The sequence below is a fragment of the Lissotriton helveticus genome, chromosome 4_1, assembly GCF_964261635.1.
Source record: "Lissotriton helveticus chromosome 4_1, aLisHel1.1, whole genome shotgun sequence".
NCBI lineage: Eukaryota > Metazoa > Chordata > Amphibia > Caudata > Salamandridae > Lissotriton > Lissotriton helveticus.
The window spans coordinates 1,474,616,875-1,474,640,899 of record NC_136063.1 but is presented as its reverse complement, the minus strand read 5'-3'; the positions used below and the strand labels follow the sequence as shown (position 1 = coordinate 1,474,640,899).

The following is a 24,025-nucleotide window of genomic DNA, read 5'->3' as shown; positions in this document are numbered from 1 at the left end:
TCTGAATTCTGTGCTTTGTACCAATTTCCACAAGCATTTTCCCATTGCTGGGATTTTTTTTGTGTACACATTTAGCCAAGAGTGGTGGTTTTCCGTGTCAGTTACAATCCCATCACCAGTGAATCAGGAATTTGACACCCTGAAAGATGAACTTAGCTATGTAGAATTAAATAAGGAGCAACTCTGCTCACAAGATTCCCTGTTAGGCTCCATTGCTGGGTCTTTAGTGTCCAATGGTGTTATTGTAGGAAGGCGGTCAGGTTAGGTGGAAGGTTTAGGATGCACAATGGAGCTATTTTGAATGCATGGAAAGAGAGTGAGTGACAACTATCAGCCTATGTTGAGTTATATTGTGACGGAGCACTGATTACTAGGCGGTGTAAACGGGAAAACAGCTGGATGCATCAGCCCAGGTATGTCCCAATCTTAGCCAGTGAGCTGAGATTGATCAATAGGGTAGAACACTGAGGTGGGAGGCAGAGCTTCAGTTGTGTGCTGATACAACACAATTTGATCCTAAGGAAATGAATTTCCTCATTACTTGTGGGATGTTCTCTGTGATTGCCTTTTCTAAATGCCAGCATCACATAGCCCTGTGAAGATAATCAGGTTTTCCTTCACTGGTCGCATTAAGGAGCAGGACTCAGATAGCATTGGAGCCAAAAAAGGCAGCATAATAGAAACATGGATCACATTGACTTAGTATCTGATGAACTAGTGACAATGAGGCGGAGCTGCTGATAGACACGGAACGTGTTAATGTGCTTTACATGGCAGAATGTTTTATGTGATCCCACCTGCTCCAGCGAAACATTAAAAATGGTAGCACCATATGGGACTAATCGAGGTAATTTAGGCTTCCCCTACCTCCCTAAGGTTGTTATGGTGCATGTTATGCCTGGGCAGGAAAGTAAGGGGTAGATTTACAAGCCCCATTTGCCACCAGTCCACTTTTTGTGACGTACTGGTGGCCCAGGGGCTCCTCCATATTTACAAGAACAGAAAAAGACATCCTGTGTGACTTTTCCCCTCCTTGTAAATACAGCCCCTTCACAGGCAGCACTTTGCGTTTAAGGGGCATTCCATGGGTGTTGCTGTGGGTGTTCCCACGCAACACCCATGGAACAAGACACATCTCCAGATTTACGAGAAACCGTAACTCTGGGGATGCGTCTGAATGCTACGCCACCCTAGAAGTGGCGTAGCGAGGCACGAGGAGAAATGTTTTTATTTCTCCACGTTTTTTCCTCTTTCAATGTGTGCTGCATTCTACAGCATGCATTGAAAGAGGAAAATGCCTGTAGTGATTGCTTTTGTGCAGGAAGCTGCACAAAAACAATCTCCCCACGACGCCTGCATCTTTTGCACCATGGTGCAAGGGTGCCAGCGCAAGGCTGCAGTTTGTGCACCAGCGCAGGGGGAAGCACAGAGATGCGACATATTCTTGTAAATATATTGCATCCCTGTGCTTGGGAAGTGCTGCAGCGTGTTGCAGCCAAAGGGCTTGCAGTGCCACGTTGCGACACTTCCTTGTAGATCTGTCCCTAAGCGCATAGTGAAGGTTGTGCACTGCTGCACAGAAGTTCTATCAGCATCCTCCATTATTCTGGGACGAGAATGATGGTGGGAGGGTGAAGCTGGGGGTTACTTTGCCACAGTTCTACATTTCCAAGTAACAGCCCCGTATAGTATAAGTATTAGTCTGGCTCAATCCTATCTAAGCAAAATGAATACACATAGCTCTAGAGAACAACAAAAACGCAGTTGCTTAGTGCATAAACAGCTATGATAAGCACAAGAAAAAATAGATGAACAGTTGTGAAGTGCATCTGGAAGCTGACATGCACTAGTGAGACTTTACTAGAAAGTGTATATTCAGGTTGAGCTAATACACTGTTAATGAGCATGAACCAGGATCCTACTCTCAATCAATTCACTGAGAATTAGAAAGACAGCTTCAGTCTCCTCCAAGCCATGTTTTTCAGATTCCACTGGTAGGTCTAAAGTTAAATGATTTCCACTCTTAGGGATCACCCATACATGTATTTCTTAATCTACAACATTAGTATGGGACCTTTAAGTGAGATTTTGAAAATCATAAATACATGACACATTTATACATAGAGAAACGAAAAGGTTGACATTTTACATTACACTCAATAGATCGGGATGCATGAAACAGAGACTAGTCAAGTAGAAGCATCGTAAAAGTGTGCATTGAAAAATGATATGAAGAAAACATATGTTGAATAATATTAATACACATAAATGTAGTTGTACTAATGAAACATGCTTATTAATGGAAGTTTGCGTTAAAATGGAGTGGCTTAGTAAAATGGTGCCTGTTGCTATTATGCATCATTTAGAAAATTGATGCTAACATTTGTTCGAAAAGAAATATAAACTTGATATTATACACACTGATATTAGAGATGATATAGAATATGAAACTATTTAAGCAAGTTTAGAATTTTATATTTTGAAAAACGTGCATTTACGAGATAATGTGAAAAAACTTGTGTAAGTAGGATATTTCAACATTAGACATTTCATATGATAATACTCAATTCAATTAAATTCAAAGCTTTATTCGGAGTGTAAAACATCCATATAAGCATACATAAAACATAAATTACATTTTCTATTAGATACTGCATAATAGGCACTGAACGATGAAGCCAGGACAATTAAATTATCAAAGTATAGTTGCAATACAATATATACAAAAGTGACTTGTGCTTATCTCATTCACTGCTTGATCAATTCATTTGTACATATGATTCTTCTTTATCGAAGTTTTAGTATGACAAGAAGGTACATTTTAAGTGCAAATTAACAATAGCAGCAAAAATACTATCAAAAGCTTTATCAAAGAGAAGACGATCATCAGCCTACCAGAGATACGAAAACCTTCCTTAATGACTGGCTGCATGACCCAGAGTTAATTAGGAAAATCGATCAATCAGTTAAGGAAGACCTCGAAAGGGAAATTTCAATCACGGAGCTTGAACTGGCACTTTCGGACCTCGCTAATTGTAAGGCCGCTGGTCCCGACAAAATTCCGTTGGACCTATATAAGGCACTAGGCAAGCAGATATTACCCTACCTATTAGATCTGTTTCTGGGGGTACAGTACCACTCAACATCACCAGATTCTTGGAAAAATACCAACATAGCGATATTCTCTAAAAAGGGGAAGCCCCCTCAGCTTCCATTTTCATATAGGCCTATCTCTCTCATAAACTCCGACTCAAAGCTATATGCCAAGATTCTTGCAAATCGGCTGAGCGGGGTCATCGAGCATCGTGTATCCCTGTGGCAGCATGGCTTTAGACCCGGGAGGGGCACGACTGACCATACCCGGAGAGCCATTTCCCTATTTGACATCATGGGTGCCACGGGGGGAGAGATGTCGATGATCCTACTCGATGCCGAGAAGGCGTTTGATCGTGTATCTTGGCAGTTCTTATGGGACATCATGGAATTTAACAACTTTGGGATCGGTTTTATTAAAGCCATAAAAGCTTTGTACATTGATCCAAGGGCCAAACTTTCCATCGGCGGCTTTGAGTCGGAGTTTATAGAGGTACAAAGAGGCACGAGGCAGGGGTGCCTATGCTCTCCGATACTATTTGCTTTGGTTATTAATCCATTAATTTTAAAGCTACTCACCTCCCCTGTAATCCAGCCAGTTAAGGTGGGCCCCTATTCAACTAAAATCCTGGCATATGCCGACGATGTCGCCGTGCTTACAACCAATCCGGCCGACGCAGTTTCTGAAATAGAACAAATTACCCAGATGTTTGGATCCTACTCGGGGTACTCCCTAAACAGGGATAAAACCATGGTTCTCTACACAAACAATACCTCGTTTGATAGCCCTTATAAAGTTAAAAATGCAACCTATCTTGGTGTAAGTATATCTCCTGAGGTGAAGGAAATCAATCGGCTTAACTTTGATCCTTTGATCAAAAAAGGAAAAACCGACCTCAGGAGGGTGGACAACCTACACCTCTCTATAATAGGGAGGGCGAACTATATTAAAATGAATATATTCCCGAGAATACTTTATCTGTTTCGGGCCATTCCCCTGATGGTTGATGGTGGCACTATTAAAATCCTAGATTCCACCATATCCAAGTTCTTATGGAATTTTGGGAAAATTAGGAGAGCTTTACCACTACTGACTCTTCCTCAACATAGAGGAGACCTTGCTATCCCGAATTTGACACTATATCTTTGGTCAACATTGCTTCAGCAAATGGGCCCGCTTTTTAATATTAAACCTATCATTCCGACCAATACAGATTCACATATCACTTCCATTTTTTAACTTGGATTAGGTGATAAATGCCAAGGGTTATTCTTGTGACAAGTTGAGGCGTCATACTACAAAAAGATTAAATTCAAGGTGATTAGAGATTCATGGAAAATATGGAAACTTGCCTCTAAACATCTGGGTATTCCTAAATTCACTAAATACACTCCTCTATGGCATAGCGCAATCCTACTGGCTTGTCTAAATGATAACATCTCCCGGAAATGGGAGAATCTTGGCATCTACACACTAGGTGATTTCTTTGGACAAGATATGTCTCCATCCTTTGAAGGGCTCCAGCTATTCCATCTACAGATTATCTAAAATACATTCAAGTGTTCACTAGTATTCGTAACTCTACACTCTACACTCTACACTCAACATCAATCTAGATAGTTTTCACTTTTTTTCTATTATTGGGAAACGTTCCACCAGGATAGGAACTATATATGATACACTTTCTGAATACTCTGCTGACGACCTAGATCGTGTCGAGCGAGCCTGGGCACTAAAACTCTGATATCCAGATGTGGACATCGATTCTTCCCTGGCACTCTCAGCAACATTATTTTTAGCCTCCAATCTTAAAGCTCAATATTACAAAACTGTCTATAACCTTTATTATACCCCGTTCAAGCTTTTCACTTGGGGTTTGCGGCCAGATGATAGCTGTCCAAGAGGTGGACAGGGTCAAGCAAATCTAATTCACATGTTTGCTGATTGCCCCAAACTTGATATTTTACAAACTATGATTGGGGGATTTTGGGCTCAAGTTTTTGGTCGGAGTCTTAGAACCTCAGCTACTCTATATCTTCTGGGTCAGGATGAATCTCTAGGTTATAATGCGGAGGAACGCAGGATTGTCTTTTTAGGCACCGCCGTCCTCCGTATTATACTTGCCGCCCGCTGGAAGGATCCTGATGCACCCACTTTTCAGATGTGGCTTAGCCGATTCCTTGCCACATACAAGCAGGAGGTAGCTATATATAGTACGAGAGGAAGAAAATCCAGAGCCCTCGGTGCCCAGATCTGGGCCCCAATTTCAGATTGGTACTCTAATGTAAGATGTCCCTCTTGATCTGATCTGAATTGATTTGATTTGACTTTATTCATGTCGTTTTTTATTTTTTTTTAATTTTTTTTTATTTGTATTGGTTAACAATGCTTTCTCTCCTGCCCTTTTTTGTATTTTCTGTACTGAATTATCCAATGCATTATTGTTATCTCATGTCTTCACTTTTTTTGGAATGAATTGACAGTCTTGATTTCTACTGATATTGCTCAATAAAAAATAAAAAATAAATAAAAAGAAAAATGATAAAAATGGAGTGGCTTAGTAAAATGGAAAGTAGAAAGTGACTAACTGACTTCCAAGCTATTCCGCAAGAGTACAGCTGGGAATAGCATACTGAATGCAAACAGCAGTCATCCTTTCAATTTAGTACGCAGTATCCCCTATGGGGAGTTACTTCGTGCAAAAAGAAATTGTAGTACTGAAGTTTCCTTTCAAAGTGAACAAGAGACCATGTGTCAAATATTCCTTGAAAGAGGATATACTAAGAAGATCATCAAAGAAGCTGTTGAAAGAGTAAAAGTGAAGACTAGGAATGACCTTCTACACCCCAAATTGCAAAACAAAGAAGATGAATGTATCAAATTCATCACCACGTTTTCCGGACAGGCCAATGCTCTGCGCCAATTTTTTTTAAAAACACTGGCATGTGTTATTAACGGATAGTCACCTCAGTAAGAATCTGAGTAGTAATCCACAAATTACATTTAAGAAAAGCAGATCACTGAGGGATGAACTGAGTCACAACCATGTCCGATCAATAACAACTAATGACACCTCAAGGCCAGTTGGCTTTAGATGTTGCAAGAAATGCAAAGCTTGCAGAAACAGCAAAGATTGTGAGAGCTTGAGAGTACCTAATTCTAATAGGTAATTTAAAATCAGAAAGAATCTCACGTGTAACACTACGCACTGTGTCTATGTTTTAATATGCCCATGCCAAAAATGGTACATTGGCAGTACCAAACACGAAGCGAAAAAACGTGTGTTAGAACACCTGCGGGCTATTAAAAACAAGAACAGACAGTATCCGGTATCCCGCCATTTCACTGAGAATCATTTCAGTGATGAAAAGCAGGTACAAATGGTGGTGATTGATTGTGTCAATTTGGGAGTCAGAGGGGGGAATCGTGAACTCTCCCTACGAAAACTAGAGTCTAAATATATTGTTGATTTGGAAAGTCTTGCTCCGAATGGTCTGGATATTAGCAAAGTTAGCAAAGAATTGGCAATTCACTTATATGAATAATATGGTCTTATCTGAATACAGTTTTGCTGAATGTAATTTTAATCATGTTTTTATTTTTAGATGTTTTGAGCACTGAAAATCTGGCAACTGACGGCCTGGAGATAAAATGAACTGCACAAAATGAACTTGAAATGAATGAATTTGTACATAAGGACTGAACGAATAGGGATGATAGCCAATCGCCCACTTGGGCAGAATCGTAATGACAACCCCGCCCACTTGGGCAAGACAGTAAACGTGTTCTAAAATCAAATCACACAAGTGAAACAACAGCTATGATATCATTGCTGCAAATATTTGTTTGACGCGGCATTGTATTGTTAATGCAAATCCCGAAAACACAGTCTGTAACAAAACTTTTCATAAATTGTATATAAATTATGATAGAACATTGACAGATCAATGGATCATCATTTGTGCAAAAAGTTATAAGATCTTGCATTAGGAATTGAGTGTATATCGATTATTTGTATTTATGAGATACAAAATTGCACATTACAAAATGGCCGCCACAGTTGCACTTGTAAATCACATGAGGTGTATATTGTATTTTTACACGTGGTATTTAAACATGGTGGACAGTAGTACACGCGAGTGTGATCAAGGGCTAATCCCCGAAACGCGTTGTTTTTCCCTTGCTGAATAAATATTTCAACAGCATCTGAGGTGTCCGAGTGGTTCCTGTGAGGAAGGGAGCCTGGGAGTGGATATATATATATATATATACGGAGCGGCGTCTACGAGTGGATCCCCTTCCTCATCTATACATAAACCAAGCTGCTGTTCGCGTGCTACTCAAAGGTGGACACCTTCGAGCATTGATATATATATATATATATATGTATATATATATATATATATATATATATATATATAAAATAAATAAAGGAATTCCCAAATAAATATCTTTACAGTATAATTGATTTCCTAGCAGAAATACATTTTAGGATATAGGACGCAGTAAAGAAACAGGCATCTGGGCTTTCAAGGAGGGACAACAGCCTCATGGCATTTTTGGTTGATCGAACATTATATTTTAAAAACAATGGTTTCAAATAAAATTTCCTTAAAACATGATAACATTTGCAGAACAATAAAAAGTGGCAGGAACTTTGTACAGATGTATTGTCGCATGGGCATACTAAGCTCGTGCTTCCCTTCATTTCCGGGAAGGCCACTAAATGATGCACAATCCCTAACCGCAAACGTGTTAAAACATAGCGGTGGGAAGGCATGGTTACTTCGCTCAAATATGCCTAAAAACCAGTTGTAAGGTTCAGTTCTTTGTAAAAAACAACAGTGGGCTGAGACCGGGTTAAAATTCCCCTATTCTCATTTTTATGGGCTAGAAACGCTTCTTTAAGATCTTTTTTAGAAATGGAAGCTGCACACTCAAGATCAGTAAAGATATGACGTTTAAATAAGAGACTGTACCAGTGGCGAATATATCTCAGCCACGGAATGCGTAAATTGTTGTCAAGTTTAATACAATATGATAATACTCATACAAGCGTATACATTTTTGTGAGAATTAATTTAAATTCATTACAATTAGATAGAGTAAAAGCTGATTTCTTTTAACCATGCAATGCTAATTTAAAGGCTTTTCTTTCTTCTTTCAAGATGCTTTTTCACTGGTATTGACTTTTACCCTGATTTAATATGATAGACCGTTCTTTACAGTTGTAATGTAACTTATTTGTTCTGTACACTACTGCTTCTGGACATATTTTCATTATTCTTCGAATTTTCACAGTGGAATGTTCCCGTGGAATTGAATTTTAACTCTGACCGTAAACTACAGCTATGTATTTCTTTTTAGCAATGTTAGGCCTACGTGGATTTGCGAGGATTCGTTTCTCATGATGGGCATTGGAAACCAGTTTGATGTTTCAATCATTTTAGGTGAGATGATGTGACCATAGCCATGTGATGGTCTTTCGATGGTGGTGTGATGCTACACCACTAGAAATTTACCAAAGAACCTATAAAAGAAGAAACCCAAAAAGAGGGGCAACACAGAAGTCTTTCACTTTTATGCAACACATACCATTTTTGCCTTTTTTGCAAATGCAGACCTTTTTTGCCCTCAACTTCTGTCGCTTTACAGACTTTTCTTTTTTAGATGTTATTTGGAACATGCTACATTGCATTATGGACTAAGATAGATTTGGATCCTACTTAGTTTTTATGAACTTTGGACTGCCTATTCTATGCTACAGTTGGTGACATGTAAACTGAACTTTATGTTGATATTCTTTATATATACAGTTTGGTTTTAAGAGTGGTGTATCTAAATTTGATTTCTAACCAGCCAGTTGACTGTCAATTAATGGTCCTCATTGGATGGCTTAATTTCCACCCCTCCTATTGGTGTAGAAAGATTCATCGGAGGATCATGGCCTCTGTGGTAAATGAAATTGATTTGATCATCTAATCGTAGAGGACCCAGTACGGTTGGAGGATTAAATGAGTATAGCATAAGTATACCCCAAAAACTCTTTATAAGTACGCTTCACTGGATCAAATCAAATGGATCATAAGCTGAGCAAAAACATAGAAGTTGCAACCCAGTATTTCCCCTTAAAGTTGGGCACTGCAAGTGACAGGGTAAATGCTTATTCATCGAGTCTTAGTACGTATGGGTTGTTCCAGGGGCATAGCAACAGTTTCTGGTATGCTTTGAGTAATTGATACCACTTGCATCTGCACAGGTATTAGTGCATATTGTGGTAGGCCCGAAAGCCAGATGAAAGAGCTCTAGTATATTGCATTTGTACATAGGAAGGGTGATGTTGCATGAAACTGATTTCCTTGGGTGGTGGCTAAATGTTGAGAACTATACCTTGCCAATTGGATAACCTTTGTCACTCTGATGGTATTGTACGTGCAGGAGGGTTTGATAAGGGGTTGAGAAGGGAACATAAAAGTCAGGCTAGTGAGCGTTCTGTAGGGAGCAATATTTGAGGTAAACAGCCTGGAGGAGAGATACTACACATAAGGGTTTTAACTTAGCTCACATATTATTTATGCTTAGGAACCACAGATGTAAAAAGGTTTCAGTGAGAATAACCTTGCCTCGCTTTCAGTAGATTTTCTCAGGAAGCAAAGCAGTCCTTCAAGGAAACTGAATGTGCTTTGCATGAATAAACAAACCAAACAATAGTAACCTAAAGAAATATACTTGGGACACTTAAGCACTATGCGAAACTGCTAAATAACTAAATAAACGTAAATATTTACACCACATTCACAGAAAGAATAACATTTTAATTATTAAAATGTTGCAAAAGTTGAAGAACATCATATAGGAGGCTTAAAACTATGGAAAACGGCTCCGTTGAAAATCATTTAGGAAAACCAGTCAATTTGAAATCAACAGTTAAATGAAAATACTGATAGTAGGAATGGTTTTGTACTATGTACATACTCATTAAATTGCAATAATCATTTACAGTCATGACAGTCAACTGAGTCAAAACTAAGGGTGGGCAATCTTTTTACTTGTCCGCCACAGTCCTGGTCCGCCAAGGTTTTGCATGCAAGAGGCTGGACACAAGGGCTGGCTTGCAGTCAAGAGCTGCGCCCCGTCATGCATGCACCACAAGAGGTAATACACCCAACTGCAGGCCTGATAAGTTAATCCTTTTTTTGAATTCACAAATATCTCTGAACTCTTCATTTCAAATTTGCAAATTTGTATGTGTTTAGTATCCTGTACTGTATGTGTTTTTTTTACCTCTATGACTAGCCTGTGGCTTTCTTTAACCACTCTCACTGTCCCTATCCCACAAACTTGCTCTTCGAGAAACTCGCAAGTTCACCGCTTTTTTTGAGCTGAGGAAAAAGGTGCGCATTTGCGAATATAAAATGGAGGCCCAATGCACTCGAATTTTCGGTAGCTTTCTCCCATGGTGTGGGGGTCATTATGGTTTTTCTGGCCCTCTCTGCCAGGTTTTCGCTGGCAGTAATGGACAGAAAAAACAAAAACATTATACTGTTCGCCTCAAATATAGTCAGTGGTGTGGTGTCCTCCCTCCAATGTCCCTACTCCATTGGGCCATCAGAGGAAGTTTTCCGTCAACCGAGCCAACGGGGGCTGCAATATGGGCACAACTATGGTCCATGCATCTCTAAATGAGATGCGCAGAGCTAGGGTTTGGCGGACAGGATACACACTTTCCTTGCAATGGAGTACCCTGTGTGTCAAACCCTAAATCAGGCCCTTGGACAGAAACCAAATGGATTGCGAGTGACGAAGCTACCAGTTATGAGATGTTGCTTCATCTGTGAAATTGTCTCTAAGAAGGCCTTGGATGAAATCAGCATAACTGAATGTATTTAGAAATTGTTACCCAGATTAAATGCTGCTTGCTTTTCCAGAAAAGATTTAAATTCTTCAATCATACATATGAAACATATTACCATTTATGCTTCACTGGACGTTGATAATGTTAAAAAGTGTTACTTTTGTTACTCCAGATGGTTAAAAAATGTACACTTTACCTCCTTTTTTTGCTCCACAGAAAGTATAAATTGGGTAATCCAGTGAGCAGAAAGTGTAAATTGCAGAAAACACATTTAATTTCTTTATATATCCATTTACACGGAAGAAGAGCACATTGACATCACGCCCTAGACATGGGAAAAAAGACAAATACATTCAGGCGAATGCAACAAAATGTCTAGCCAATAGTTTGTACTGAAAGAAACTGTTTGTTTACAAAACAGTTGTACTTTTCACAGAGATTTTCAGGGTGCCCAACAAGATTTGTTTGGTAGTTTTATTGTGGTTCAAGACACCTTGTAAGTATGGAGTCAATTCACCAAATTGCCAGAGGTAGCGGAAGTGACTTTACTTACCCCCATCACCTTCGCTTTCACTTATATGCTTATACATACACACACATTCGCACATACATACACACTCTGGCTACACATGCATACACAGTCCCACATACACACACTCCCTCTTAGATGAACACACCAAAAATGCAAGCACATACACAACATACATACATTTAAAAGCATTTTCTTTTTACTTACCTCATGAAGGAAAGTAGGATCTGTTTTCATGGTCACCTCCACTTTTTGCTTGTGTGATTATGTTTTCCAGACTAGTATGATTGAGATCCTACTAATCAGGACCCAGTCTTTAAACTACGTCCCTAAAAATTGGACATGGTGAGTACTTAGGTACACTCCAGATTGGCTACTGGTGTGCCCTGATAAGTTCCTAGTATATGGTACTAATGTACCCAGGGCATAGGAACACCAGGGATCTCCCATGGGCTGCAGCATGAATTATGCCACCCATGAGAGACCACTCAAATTGTGACTAAAGGTCTGCCATTGCAGCCTGTGTAAGCTGGTGCTAGCACCACTTACGACAGATATAGGTTTCCCTATATCTGAGGTCACTGCACTTAAAACCTGTAAGTCACCCCAAAGGCAGGCTGTTGGACCTGGCCCTTTTTGGCACGTTCACCCCGAAACTTTTTGCTTTTGCCTAGCCTGTTTCTGTAACCTGGTGTTGGTGATTTTAGGTCTCTGCGCCCTTTTTACTGTCGTACAGTGTAAAGTGTGTGAGCTCTCTGTGTATGTGTGGTGAGTGACCTGCCCTCCCATAGGAATGCATGGGGAATATGTGTGACCATGGTAGTTCCTGATGTGTGGGGAGTGCAGGGTCGAGTTTGGTATGTGCGAACTCGCGAGATTGAATGCTGCGTAATGATGTATGCGGCATGAATGTGTCTAGTGTGGAAGTACCACTTCTAGACATGGGTGTGCGTGTGTAGTGAGTGTGCTGACACGTGATTGGCTGGAGCCTGGCTCCAGGATGTCTGGATGGGTCTGCCCAGTGGTGAGTGCTGAGATTAGCATGCTGATGTGAGGGGAGGAGTGCACCTGGGTCCTGAATGGGGCTGGGTTTTCCCCACACGATGCTGGCTCCTTCCCCTGTGGTGCGACTGATGACCCTAGCCTGACTAGTGAATGGGAGGGGTGGCTGAGCTCATCAAGGAGGCTCCCAAACCAGCTGCGCCTGGTTGTTCCCCCACCCTGCACCTTTAGACAAAGGAATTCACTGTATAAAAAGGGGCTGTGTCCCCTTACAAAATGTTCTTGTTTCTGACTTGAATCCTTACAACAAGGGGTGGTGAGGGACAGAGTCTCTGAATTAAGCAGAATACTCTCACCCTGTCAAGAGATCAGGGCTAGATCCAACACAGTTTTTTAGCTCACTGCACCATCCCAGTTTCAGAACCTGGCTGTATGCAAATTAGTCTGTTCCTGTCCCAGTGCATGATGGGAACAGGGCAAACCAAACTACAAAAGCCAATTCTTAGAGTTGAATCCTGCCAGGGGCGTGCTGCTGCTTGGGCCCAGGGGAAAGCTTGCCTCCCTGGGCCCTGCCCAGCCCCTTGAATACTTGATGGACTGCTGATGTCCTGGACTCTAGAGACCCTTTTCCTGGGATCCCCTGCTGGATGCTGGAACCCCTTTTGCTATGGGAATCTTTTGCCTTGGGGGCTGGATGGATTCTGCCCCCTGAGCGCCTGGGAGAGCGTTTTATTTTGGCTGGACTTTCCTAAATGTCTGGGAGCTCTGTTTTTCCTGTCCTCTAGCGCTGGGAGCGCGTTTTTAGGTCTCTAGCGCTTGGGAGTGCTTCATGTGCTTTAGCAGGTGTTGTTGCTGTTGTGTGCATGAGCAAATGCTTTACACATTGCCTCCGGGATAAGCCTGTCTGCTCGTGCCAAGCTACCAAGGGGGTGAGCAGGGGTTATCTTGGCGTGTGACTCCCTTGCCCTGACTAGAATGGTGGTTTCTGCCTGGGTTTGGCGTAAGCCTTAGCCAACCAGAAATCCCAGTTCTAACACAGGCCTTTCAATCCTGAAGTCAGGGTGCTTAGTTCTTAGTGGGAGGGTAACCCTACATGAGCAGGACAACCCTGCAACCTTCGGAGTCCATTCTCCCGTGTTGTAAGTGCATCAGCCATTACAACATATAGAGTGGCCATGCATCATATCGCGATGACCATCTCTAAACTGGCTGTAACGAACCCTGTCATGTTTTTTTTTCACAACAAAATTTTTATTTTATTGATCAGGTAAGACATATATGCAGTTCTCCATAGTCAGGAGATCCCTGCCAAATATCAAAACATGTATGAGCATCTCACAAACCCAATCACAAACAACCCCACCTATCGCCCCCCGCCACCCGCGTCCACCCAGTGACCCACCTACCCACCCCTCATCCCTCCCTAACCCTGTACACGTAATCACAGTAAGCCTTAAGTAACTGTCCGTATAAAACCAGAGAACACGCGCCTCCTCAGGCCTGGATTCCATCTTCCAAATCTATACCATCGTCGGGTTCCACTGGAGGCACTAGAGTTAAACCCCTATATTCCGCCCACCTCTTCCAAATTTTGTAATGTTTTCGGGGGCATCCTCGGGCCTCAAACACTGGGCGCTCCAGCCCCATATAATAATCCATCCCTGCCTTCCATACGATCAGCGGGGGGGCTCGATCACTCTTCCATGCTTGTGCCAAATCCCGTTTGGCTACGACAAGACCCAGCAACAAGAGGTGGCGCTTGTAGGTATTCCCCCCCATGCCCTCCAGCACATGCAGAAGGCCCAGTCGATGAGTACGGGGAAGATCCCACCCCAACACCTCCGACAGACAGCCCCATACACCCGTCCAGAACCTGGTCAGGGCAGCACAAAACCACACAGTATGCAGCAGAGTGCCCATCTCAGCTCCACATCTCAAACACTCCGGGGACCCAATCAAACCTGCTTTCCACAGCCGCTCCCGTGTATAGTAAGCCCTATGCAGATATTTAAATTGGACGAGCCTGAGACGCACCGCAATAGCAGTCCCTCGCGGGGACTCCAAAGCCTCCCTCCAATCATCTTCATCCAGGGGTCCAACGTCCGTTTCCCAGGCTTCCTTTAATGCAAATAGGGAAGAGGAACAATGAATGACTAGGGTTTGGTAAATACGTGACACCTTCTTATCCACAAGGTCTACCATGAAAACTTTCGCTTCCAGGGGGCTGAACTCCGGCAACGACTCCAGACCCACTAAACTGGGCTCAAGCGCGTGGCGAAACTGCAGGTATTTGAAAAATTGGGTTTTAGGCATATGGAACTTGTCTCTAAGCTCCTGGAATGACTTGAGGGCTACTCCGGTCATAACATCTCCCAGCGAAGAGATCCCAATAGAATCCCATCTGCCAAACCCCGCCAGCGAGGCCAATGCGGGGAATCCCCCATTATTCCATAGAGGAGTCTCCGCTGTCAATCTACCCCACCAGCCCATGCGACGCAGCGCCCGTAGCCATACCACAAAAACCACTTGCATGGCACGGGGCAACTGCCTCCGTAGTCTGGCCGAGTACAAGATCGTGTGCGATGTGTTAACACCCATCAATGAGCGCTCTAAGGCATAGGCCGGGTCTCCTCTATCTCCGTACCACCATTCATTCAATACTAACAAGTGGGAGGCCTGGTAATACGACAGCACGTCAGACGTCGCAAGACCACCACAATATGTGGATAGGAAACAGGTACGCAGCGCCACTCTGGCGGCACCTCCAGCCCACAAGAAGCGTCCCAGTACGGAATTAACTTGCCGGAACCACTGAGGGCGACCGAATGTGGATGGTTCTGCAGCTGATACAAGAGGCGTGGGAGTGCGACCATTTTAAAGATCGCAGACCTACCATATATAGTAAGAGGCATCCGGGACCACGTTCTAATGTCCGACTGGACCTTTTCCCAAACCGGTATCACATTGCGCTCCCAAGAGATCACCGCGGACTCATACAGGAACACGCCAAGATACATCAGGCCCCCGACCGCCACCTGTAAGGCCGACGCCCAGGAACCCGCATACGCCCCATCGCCCAGCACCCATAGAGTGGATTTACGCGGGTTAAGATAGAGACCCGATACCTCGCCAAATACGCGCATAATTTCCAATACTCGTGGGCCCGATCTATCCAAATCCGTGAGGAAGAAGAGGATGTCGTCCGCATAAAGTGCGATCCTGTCAGTGAGTCCCCCGTCCCACCTGAAGCCCCGTAGCTGCTCATCGATTCGCACCCAAGAGGCCAGGGGCTCCATGGCCAGCGCAAATAAGTACAGGAGCGGGCAACCCTGGCGGGTACCCCGACCAATTGGAAACCTCTCAGAAAACGCCCCGGAGACTCGCACCGATGCCGTAATGTCAGTGTACAACAGCTTGAGATACAAAATAAACACAGGGCCCAGGTTAAGATGGGGCAGGAGCGCAAACAGGTAGGTCCAGCTCACAGAGTCAAACGCCCTATCGATATCTGCCAACAGTAGGGCTGCCCGCTCCCCCGTGGCCCCCATCGCGTCCACTGCCGTCTGCGCCCGTCTAATATTGTGCCGCGTTGCCCTGTGCGGCATAAAGCCAGCCTGGTCCGGGTGAACCAGGTCCGCCACGTAGGGGAGAAGACGATTTGCCAACGCCTTTGCCAGCAACTTAGCTTCAATGTTAAGCAAAGATATAGGGCGATACGAGTCGTGGCGGTCGGGTGGCCTACCCGGTTTCTGGAACACCACCACTTTAGCGTGGCGCCAGTCAGCTGGCAGCCGACCCAGATCCCGCGCTGCCTCCAACGCAGCCCGGTAGTGGGATCCCAATTGAAGTTGGAATTTTTTGTAGAATTCACACGGGAAGCCTCTTGGCCCGGGCGCTTTCCCGGTGTTGAGCTGTCCCAGCGCGTCACCCAGCTCCTCCGCCGTAAGAGGGAGGTCCAATGCCGCTCTCGTCTCATCAGAGACGGCCCTCGGGGGCAGGTCAGCAATAAATTTATCGACCGCATAAGCCGGAAGGCAATCCTGCGGCGCATCTTGCCCCGCGTAGTATCGGGCAAAACTAGCAGTCAACTCCACCGGGTCCGTCATCATGACTCCGTCGTCATCCGTGAGTCCCGGCAGTGTGAGTGGCTGCAGAGTACGCTGACACAGCCTATGGAGCATAGTACAGGACTTGTCCCCCCACTGGTATATCCTACTTCGCGTGGCTAGCCACGCCTGTCGGGCCTCATCCAATAACACGGACGCATAGGACAATAGTACCTGCAGGAGTAGCGGCACCGCCACATCGTCTCCCACCCCCTGGCACCGCCGCTAAAGAACCTCCACGCGCGCCGCTGCTGCAACTATGGCCTCTTTACGTCGGCGACGGGCCGCCGCACACCACGCTATATCGACTCCCCTCAATGTGGGCTTCATGGCTTCCCAGACCACAGACACATCCATGTCTGCCCCGAGGTTCTCCTCCCAATAATGGGCAAGCGCCCCCCGCATATGGTGCACATAATCAGCCTTTTGGAGATGCCATGAGGACATCCTCCATCGAAACGGTTGTCTCCTCCTGTGCAATTCAATATCCACGGCCACCGGGGAATGGTCAGACAGCCCCCTAGGCAAAATATCTGCCCCTCGCACCCTACTCAGAAACGCACAGGGCACAAAGACACAGTCCAGTCGCGAGAAGGAACCATGCACGGCTGAAACATAGGTATACTCACGGGCCTTAGCGTGCAAGTGCCGCCAAACATCCACCCAGCCCAACCCTTCCACCATCGCACTCAACCGGGTGGGGGTAGCAGCAGTCGGTGTCCCCTGCGGTCTCCGACGGTCCATGCTCGCATCCATCACATCATTCCAATCTCCTCCCAGTACTGCCAGGGACTCCGGGATTTCCGCCCACACCGCAAACAACCTCTCAGCCAGGGACCACTGCAGTGGGGGAGGGGCATATACACTCCCAAACACAACCGATTCCGTACCCACCATTCCCTTCACACAGACATACCGACCCTGCGGGTCCAGCCACTGTCGCTCCTGAACGTAAGCCAACCTGCGATGGACCAGGATGGCGACCCCCTGGAGCCCCTAGAAAAACCAGCATGAAAAACCTGTTGGTAGCCAAATCATTGCAAGCTAAGCACTTTCGACCCCATCATATGCGTTTCCTGTAGCAGTAGTACATCTGCCGCTTCCCTCTTCCCCCATCGCAGAATTGCACCCCTCTTGATTTTATCCAACATCCCCCTAACATTCCAACTCAGTAAGTGCATGGACGCCCCAGGGAGCCCCGGAGTCGATGCATCAGCCATGATCCCAGGGGACACAAAACATGAGCACCCAGCAGCAGGCCCGAGTACACAACACAATCATTAGCAAGGCATTAGTATTCACGTGCATCCCCCACCAACCCCCCCTGACCCTCCCACCCACACCCCCCCAAAACACCCCCCTCAACTCCCCGTCCCCCTTCCCCTGCTCCCCACCCCTATACCTCATAGAACACTGAAGTATCTGTCATGGCATGGGCAACCTCGGGCCCAAAACAGAGTGCCCAAGGCCAACCATACCAATGGATCCCAACTACCCACTCAACCAAGAGGAACCCCCCCGCCAACTCCCACCTACATAGGAGGCAATAAGCCCCTGTATACAAGCTCCCCGAACCCCACCCCGCAGCCCCACACAACCACGAATATGCAGAGCGAACAGTCTCTATAAACTCAGCCCTTAACTGTCCGATCAGCGGAGCACAGCCATCCGATCACTCCCAGCAGGGGCCCACGACACCAGCAGACAAACTGGCTCCCCAACGTCCTTCAATGTTCCTTTCCGGAGTGGTCAGAGTAAGCAGGCGCTCCGTCCTGTGTTCCACTGCGAGAGGAGGAGCGCTTCCGCAACCTAAACCTCCTCTGCCTCTTACTCCGGACACTTGGGTCGCCCCGCTCCTGTGATGAACCCCTTGACAGACCTGGATTCAAGCCCGGTTGGGCATGTGGCCGGACCCTCACCGTCTCATCCGTCCACCTGAAGACCTCCTCTGGGGTATCAAAGAAGTGGGTCCGTGACTGAAACATCACCCGTTGGCGGGCCGGATAAAGTAAGGAATACTGGAGCTTCAGGCCTCGCAGTTTCGCCTTGGCAGCTATGAAGGAGTGTCGTTGTTGTTGTACCATCTTAGTATAGTCCGGAAATACCATTATCTTCTGGTTCTCGAATGTAAGAGATTCCTTTGCCCTCGCCTCCCGTAAGATAGTGTCTCTGTCATGAAAGTTCAGAATCTTCGCTATCACCGGCCGGGGTCGCTCCCCGGCAGGCGGCTTCTGCGTCAGGGCTCTATGTGCACGCTCTATCACAAAACATCTTGAGAGAACATCCGGAGGGAGCCAGCTCTCTAGCCACGGAGACAAGAAGTGTTCCATGTTCCCCTTCTCGCAGCCTTCGGGAAAACCCACAAAGCGAAGGTTATTTCTGCGCGCCATCCCTTCGGCATCCTCCACTCGGAGCGCAAGGCCTCTTTGAATTTTTGCCATCTTAGCCACCTTCTGCTTTAAGGTCCCCACATCGTCCTCCACGCTCGAGATCCTGGATTCCGCCTCCGTGATGCGAGTCACTGCATTTCGAAGGTCCTGACGCAGCAGAGTCACATCGGCCCCAACCGCTCCTATTTTGGCGTCCAGCATGTCCCTGGATTGAGTTATCGCCGCCATGTGCCCCGCATTGTCCGGCCCCGTGCCCTGGCCGCCTCCAGGTGCCCCGGGACCCCCACTCGGACCAGTGTATTTATCAATGGGCCCCTGCTTGGCGGGCCCACTGCCCCCTCCGCCTCTGGTCATTTCTGAGTTGCACAGGGAGGCTGCCCTCTATAGTCCGCTTTCACCAGATAAAGACGCATCAGCTGGGAGTCACCGTGCCACCGATATTGACAAGGGCCACTCCACACGATAGTTTCCACTGCCCCCCAGGCGCACGGCTCCTCCATTCAGTCGTCCTCCGTTGTCTAGTGACACCCCAGGCCCCTATGCAGCTCTGCCCTCCAGTCCAAAGAATATGGTGTAGTCCCAGCCAGGCAATGTCTCCCCGCTCTATGACCCACTCTTCAGGATGCGGCCCCTTCCCTGGATCACCGTTGCCCCGGCAGGAGGACTTCCCCAGGGTACTCCCAAGTTGCCCGGATCAGCCAGGCCCCAGCACCGCCGCCACCACACCACCGCACCTGTCAATCTCCGAGGTGTGTGTGCGGTCACGTTGGGCCCTTCAAGGGGGCCTTGTGGTTCCACTCCAGACCCTCCAGTGGGCGGCCGCAGGCTTCGGACTGTAGGGGCCCCCTCACTCCACTGTCCATTCCTCTGGGGTATTCCTTGGGCACACCGGCTGCGGGCCGCGGCCCCCCGACCCCTCGTCCACCCACAGGGGAGCCCCCGGAGCACTAACTTCTCTCTCCTCGCCGCCGCTACCACTGCCTTCGGACGCCCTCGGGTCTCGGGCACCACCCTGCGTGAGCCTCAGGCCATCCGCCGGTCCGCGGTCCAAACGAGCACGGCGGCGCTATTCCAGGCACACTGGGCAGGACCACGCCCCGGGGCCACTGCGCCGTTGGTCCCTCTGCTTCGCCGCCCAAGCCGCCTCCGGACAACACCACTAGCAGCCAGAGACCTCCAAACTCGAGGCCCCGGTCTCTGGATCCCAGTGCAGGCAGCAGCCCTCCGTCGACGCCTCCACAGCACGGGCAGCCACTCACGCGATAAAGGGCACTGCAGTGCTCCTACTCCCTGCTCCGCCGCCAGTCAGAAGCCCAGGGCCAGGTCCAAAAGTCGAGGCGGCGAGCCAGCGCCAGGATCTCCCGTCCGGGAGTCGCCAAAATCGAGGCCCCGGCTGCACTCGCCGGGACTAGGCCTCAGGCCGCCGCCGCCGCTATCGCCACTCCAGGGGCCCGGGACCTCCACAAGCCGCTCCGGAAGGCACCCCTGCCGTTCACCACTACGTCTACTTTTGGGGGCTGCAGGTCAGGTCCGGGAGCCAGGATAAATGAGCGGATTAATGTCGGGCCGGTGGGAGCTCTAGAAGGCTGCGTCCACCATCTTCGCCCGCGAAGCCACGCCCCGAACCCTGTCATGTTTAGTATCAAACATGTTTGTATGATTCCATGCACTGTAAAGCTCAGCCTGGAGGCCCTCAGTGCTCCCGGTACCAGTCTTCCAGAACTGGACAGCAAGGTAGGGCTGCTGCCAACCAGAGACACGTTTCTGCCCTCCTGCTGCTGAGCCAAGCTCGAGCAGGGGAAGGCAGAACAATAGGTATTCTGTCACAGGGTGGTGTGACCCCCTCCCAGACAGGGTTTAGTGTATTGGGACCTGGTGGGGGCAATTGCCAGCACCACTGAGACTGCTTGAAGGGCACATTGGGTGCCCTCCTTGCATACTCCAGTTCAAACCAGTTCAGGGAGCCGTTGGCTCCTACTCTGGTGCGAAACTGGATAAAGTACACTGTCCGGACCCTCCTCTGGGAGGGATCCCTGAATCATCCCAACCTTTTCCTAAGTGTACTTAATGGCTTACCTGTGGGTGGGTCCCTAGATTTGTCATGGGAAAAGATTCAGATCACATACCACTTCAACTTCGACCGTCTGGACACTGTGGACCTCGCATTGGGAACAAAGACTGCAACGGGGAAGATTACTGCTGCTCCTGGTCTTGTCGTCATGTTGGTCTTCTGCAACGTCATTGCCTGTGCTCCATACAGGTTCTTCACCAGGCCTGTGGACATCCAAGACACCTGAAGGAATCTCCCTTGCAGTGAAGGAGTCACTCCCCTGCATCTGCAGGCACCATAGTGCAGCTGACTGGTCTGCTGATCCTGGGCTCCCACAGACTCCAAAAGGCTCAGCAACACTGGTGGTGGCTCTGCACTCCCTCGAGACCTGCACTGTCTTCATACCAAGTTTGAGGCCAGTATCCCTCGTCTGAACTGCTGGAACAGAACCCCTGTGCTCTGCGTTGACTTGCCATTGCCAATACTTGTTGACTCTCTCCTCCAGAGATCTTCAGGCCCCAAGAAGCTCTAACCTCAAGCAACTCATGCAGCCAAGATAATCGTCCTTACTGCTGCCTATGCACAGTGGACCTTCTTCCTTGGTGAGCTGCTCGAAGTCCTCTTGCGATTAGGCCCGTGGGTCCTCTTGAGGGTTTTCTTGGGCTTAAGTGGGCTGCTCTGCTTGCTTGGGGTCTGCTCCGACTTACCTGCTCGTGGTGAGTCACTTGGAACTTGCTGGTTCCTACACTGCACCTTTTTCATTGACTACGTTGTTTGCCACTGCCAAGGATTGATGGTGCCCCTGCCGGACACTGGCCCCTTGGCCCTTGACATTCGTGGGACAGCTCGTGAATGGCTCCTGGTCTTCTACAGCATCGCCTGGTCCACACAGCTGCAACTTCAAGGACACTATCAACCTCCACTGCATTTCCGACATCGGTGGGCATTCGTCTTCCATGCCTCCTGGACACTCCTGAGTGGCATGGACTATGTCCCCTCTGCTTGTAGGTACCTCTCATCTTGAATCCACCTTTGGGTTTCACCTGACTCATTCTTCTCCTTCTCCAGCGGGCCGAAGCTGCAAGTTTCTCTTGAGTGGTAGATTGGCCAATATGGATATTGCGAGACTTCCCAATAGACATTTTCTTCTGAGAGCGCAGTAGGGCTGTGATAGGATATGCAGCATTTCAAGCCGAGGCTGAAATGCAAATGACCCCTCCATGCTCCACAATCTTACTGCTGTGACATTATTCCGATAAGGTCATTTCCCTGCCTGCACCTACGTCACTTCCTGATGATATGTACAGCTGCCATGAACAGTACTAGCATAAGTCTTTATTTGATGAGAGTAATTAGGCAGTACGAGGAAAAGTTAATTATTCTTTGCCAACTATGTACTAGCCGTAATTACATTTACAACAATCAAATAATCAGTTTTGTCCTAAATGATCAGTTAGTTCAGATGCATACCAAATAAATCAACTTTCTGAGACATTTGAGAGAGGAAAATAGGGGGGGGGGTAATTAAGAATTGAGTTAGTGCATGCAGAATGCAGAGATAGCTAACAGAAATGCTTGGAAGCTGCATGGCTGACAGGGTCTACCATTGCCAATTTCTTTCTTTCATCCAGCCTTCTGTCCATTGAAAGGTGTTACAATTTTGCGCGTTTTGCTAGGCATAAACATGTTAAGGCTGACCTGTGATAACGCAGGCATTGTTTGTGGTAGTGGATGCATTTCTAATAAAAAGTTTCTATGGCTATCTGTTTTTAAAGAATTGTTTTCCTACCACAAAGGGCCTCAACACCAGTGCTTAATTTGAACCGGTGGTTGGTGGTGGGGGCCACTGGCACTTATTTTTGGGGACCGGCACTTATTTTTTTCCCTCAGATATTTGTCGAGTGTATGAAAGGGAAAAACACACAGTTCGGAAAGGTGAAGGAAGAGAAATGCGGCAAAACAGTCACAAAGGGAGAAAGCAAGAACCTGCAAGAGTGAGAAAAAGGGGTAGGGAGTGTCTGCTAAAGGATTAAAGACTACTGGCCTTTGTATTCAGCGCACCGACGTTTAATTGCATAGACCACCAGCTTTTGAGCAGAGCTTCAGGCACCGCCACTCCTTCTTTCACAAATTAAGCACTGCTCGACACCCTTCCGAGAAAGCCAAGTCAGTGTGTGCCATCTTCTGTCTTTCATACCTGTATATGGCACCAGACCTCCAAGTGAGCCAAACCTCCTTAACAATTAACCTACAACTTTACTCTAAGGTGGGAGAGTGCATAACCTGGGTCATCTAAGCACAGCACACCTGTGACCTTTATATGGAAGATAATGGAAGTCTGGCTGTATACATTCAATTCATTCTGCTCTAGAGCTTGGAGGACTTTATCGGTTTATGCTAATTTCCAAGGGCAAAAGAGAGGCCAGTGCTTAATTTGAACAGGTGGTTTCTGGTGCTCAGCACCTGCACTTATTTGTCAACACGGGCACTAGTGACATTCTGCCACAAAGGGGCGCTGTTGTCTTATACAGAGATGAGTACGATAAAAGTTGTTAATTAATTTAATATGCATTAAAAATGACTAATATCTGCCGCCTAAGCCACTTTTACAGTTTGGGGCATGGAATAGTCTGAATTGTCACTCTTGTAGAGTGTGATGGGTAGTATTGTGTTGGTACTGTCACTGGCAGCGATGATAGGTGCAATGAGTGGTGCAAGCTGCAGAGGCCTCCTGACAAGGGCCTTGGTAGTTTGTGTTTTACAAATGAAGCTCTGGAGTGTTCACATAGCACTACAATTCTGAGAATACATTGACATTGCTTATCATAGCGACCTAGAGAATGCCGTATTATATTATATCTTTTGGAGCCCATTACAGAAGATTAATTCATGGCTTCAACTGCTGTGCACACAGGTAATCAGTGGCACAGCTGCGTACCAGGCTTTATTACAAAATGTTGTACGATTCCCTCTTGCAATCTATTCTAAAAAGCGTGATC

The 24,025-nt window shown here is 46.7% G+C and overlaps 1 protein-coding gene across 1 annotated transcript in view; it reads right to left on the bottom strand.

The window, feature by feature from the left end:
* The window catches only part of LY86 (lymphocyte antigen 86), a 156,265-nt gene that overhangs the window by 83,905 nt on the left and 48,335 nt on the right, over positions 1–24,025 (bottom strand). The window contains exon 3 of the mRNA XM_078685820.1: positions 11,146–11,274. Within this exon, the coding sequence (XP_078541946.1) occupies positions 11,146–11,274 (129 nt within the window). The remainder of the gene's footprint in view (positions 1–11,145; positions 11,275–24,025) is intronic.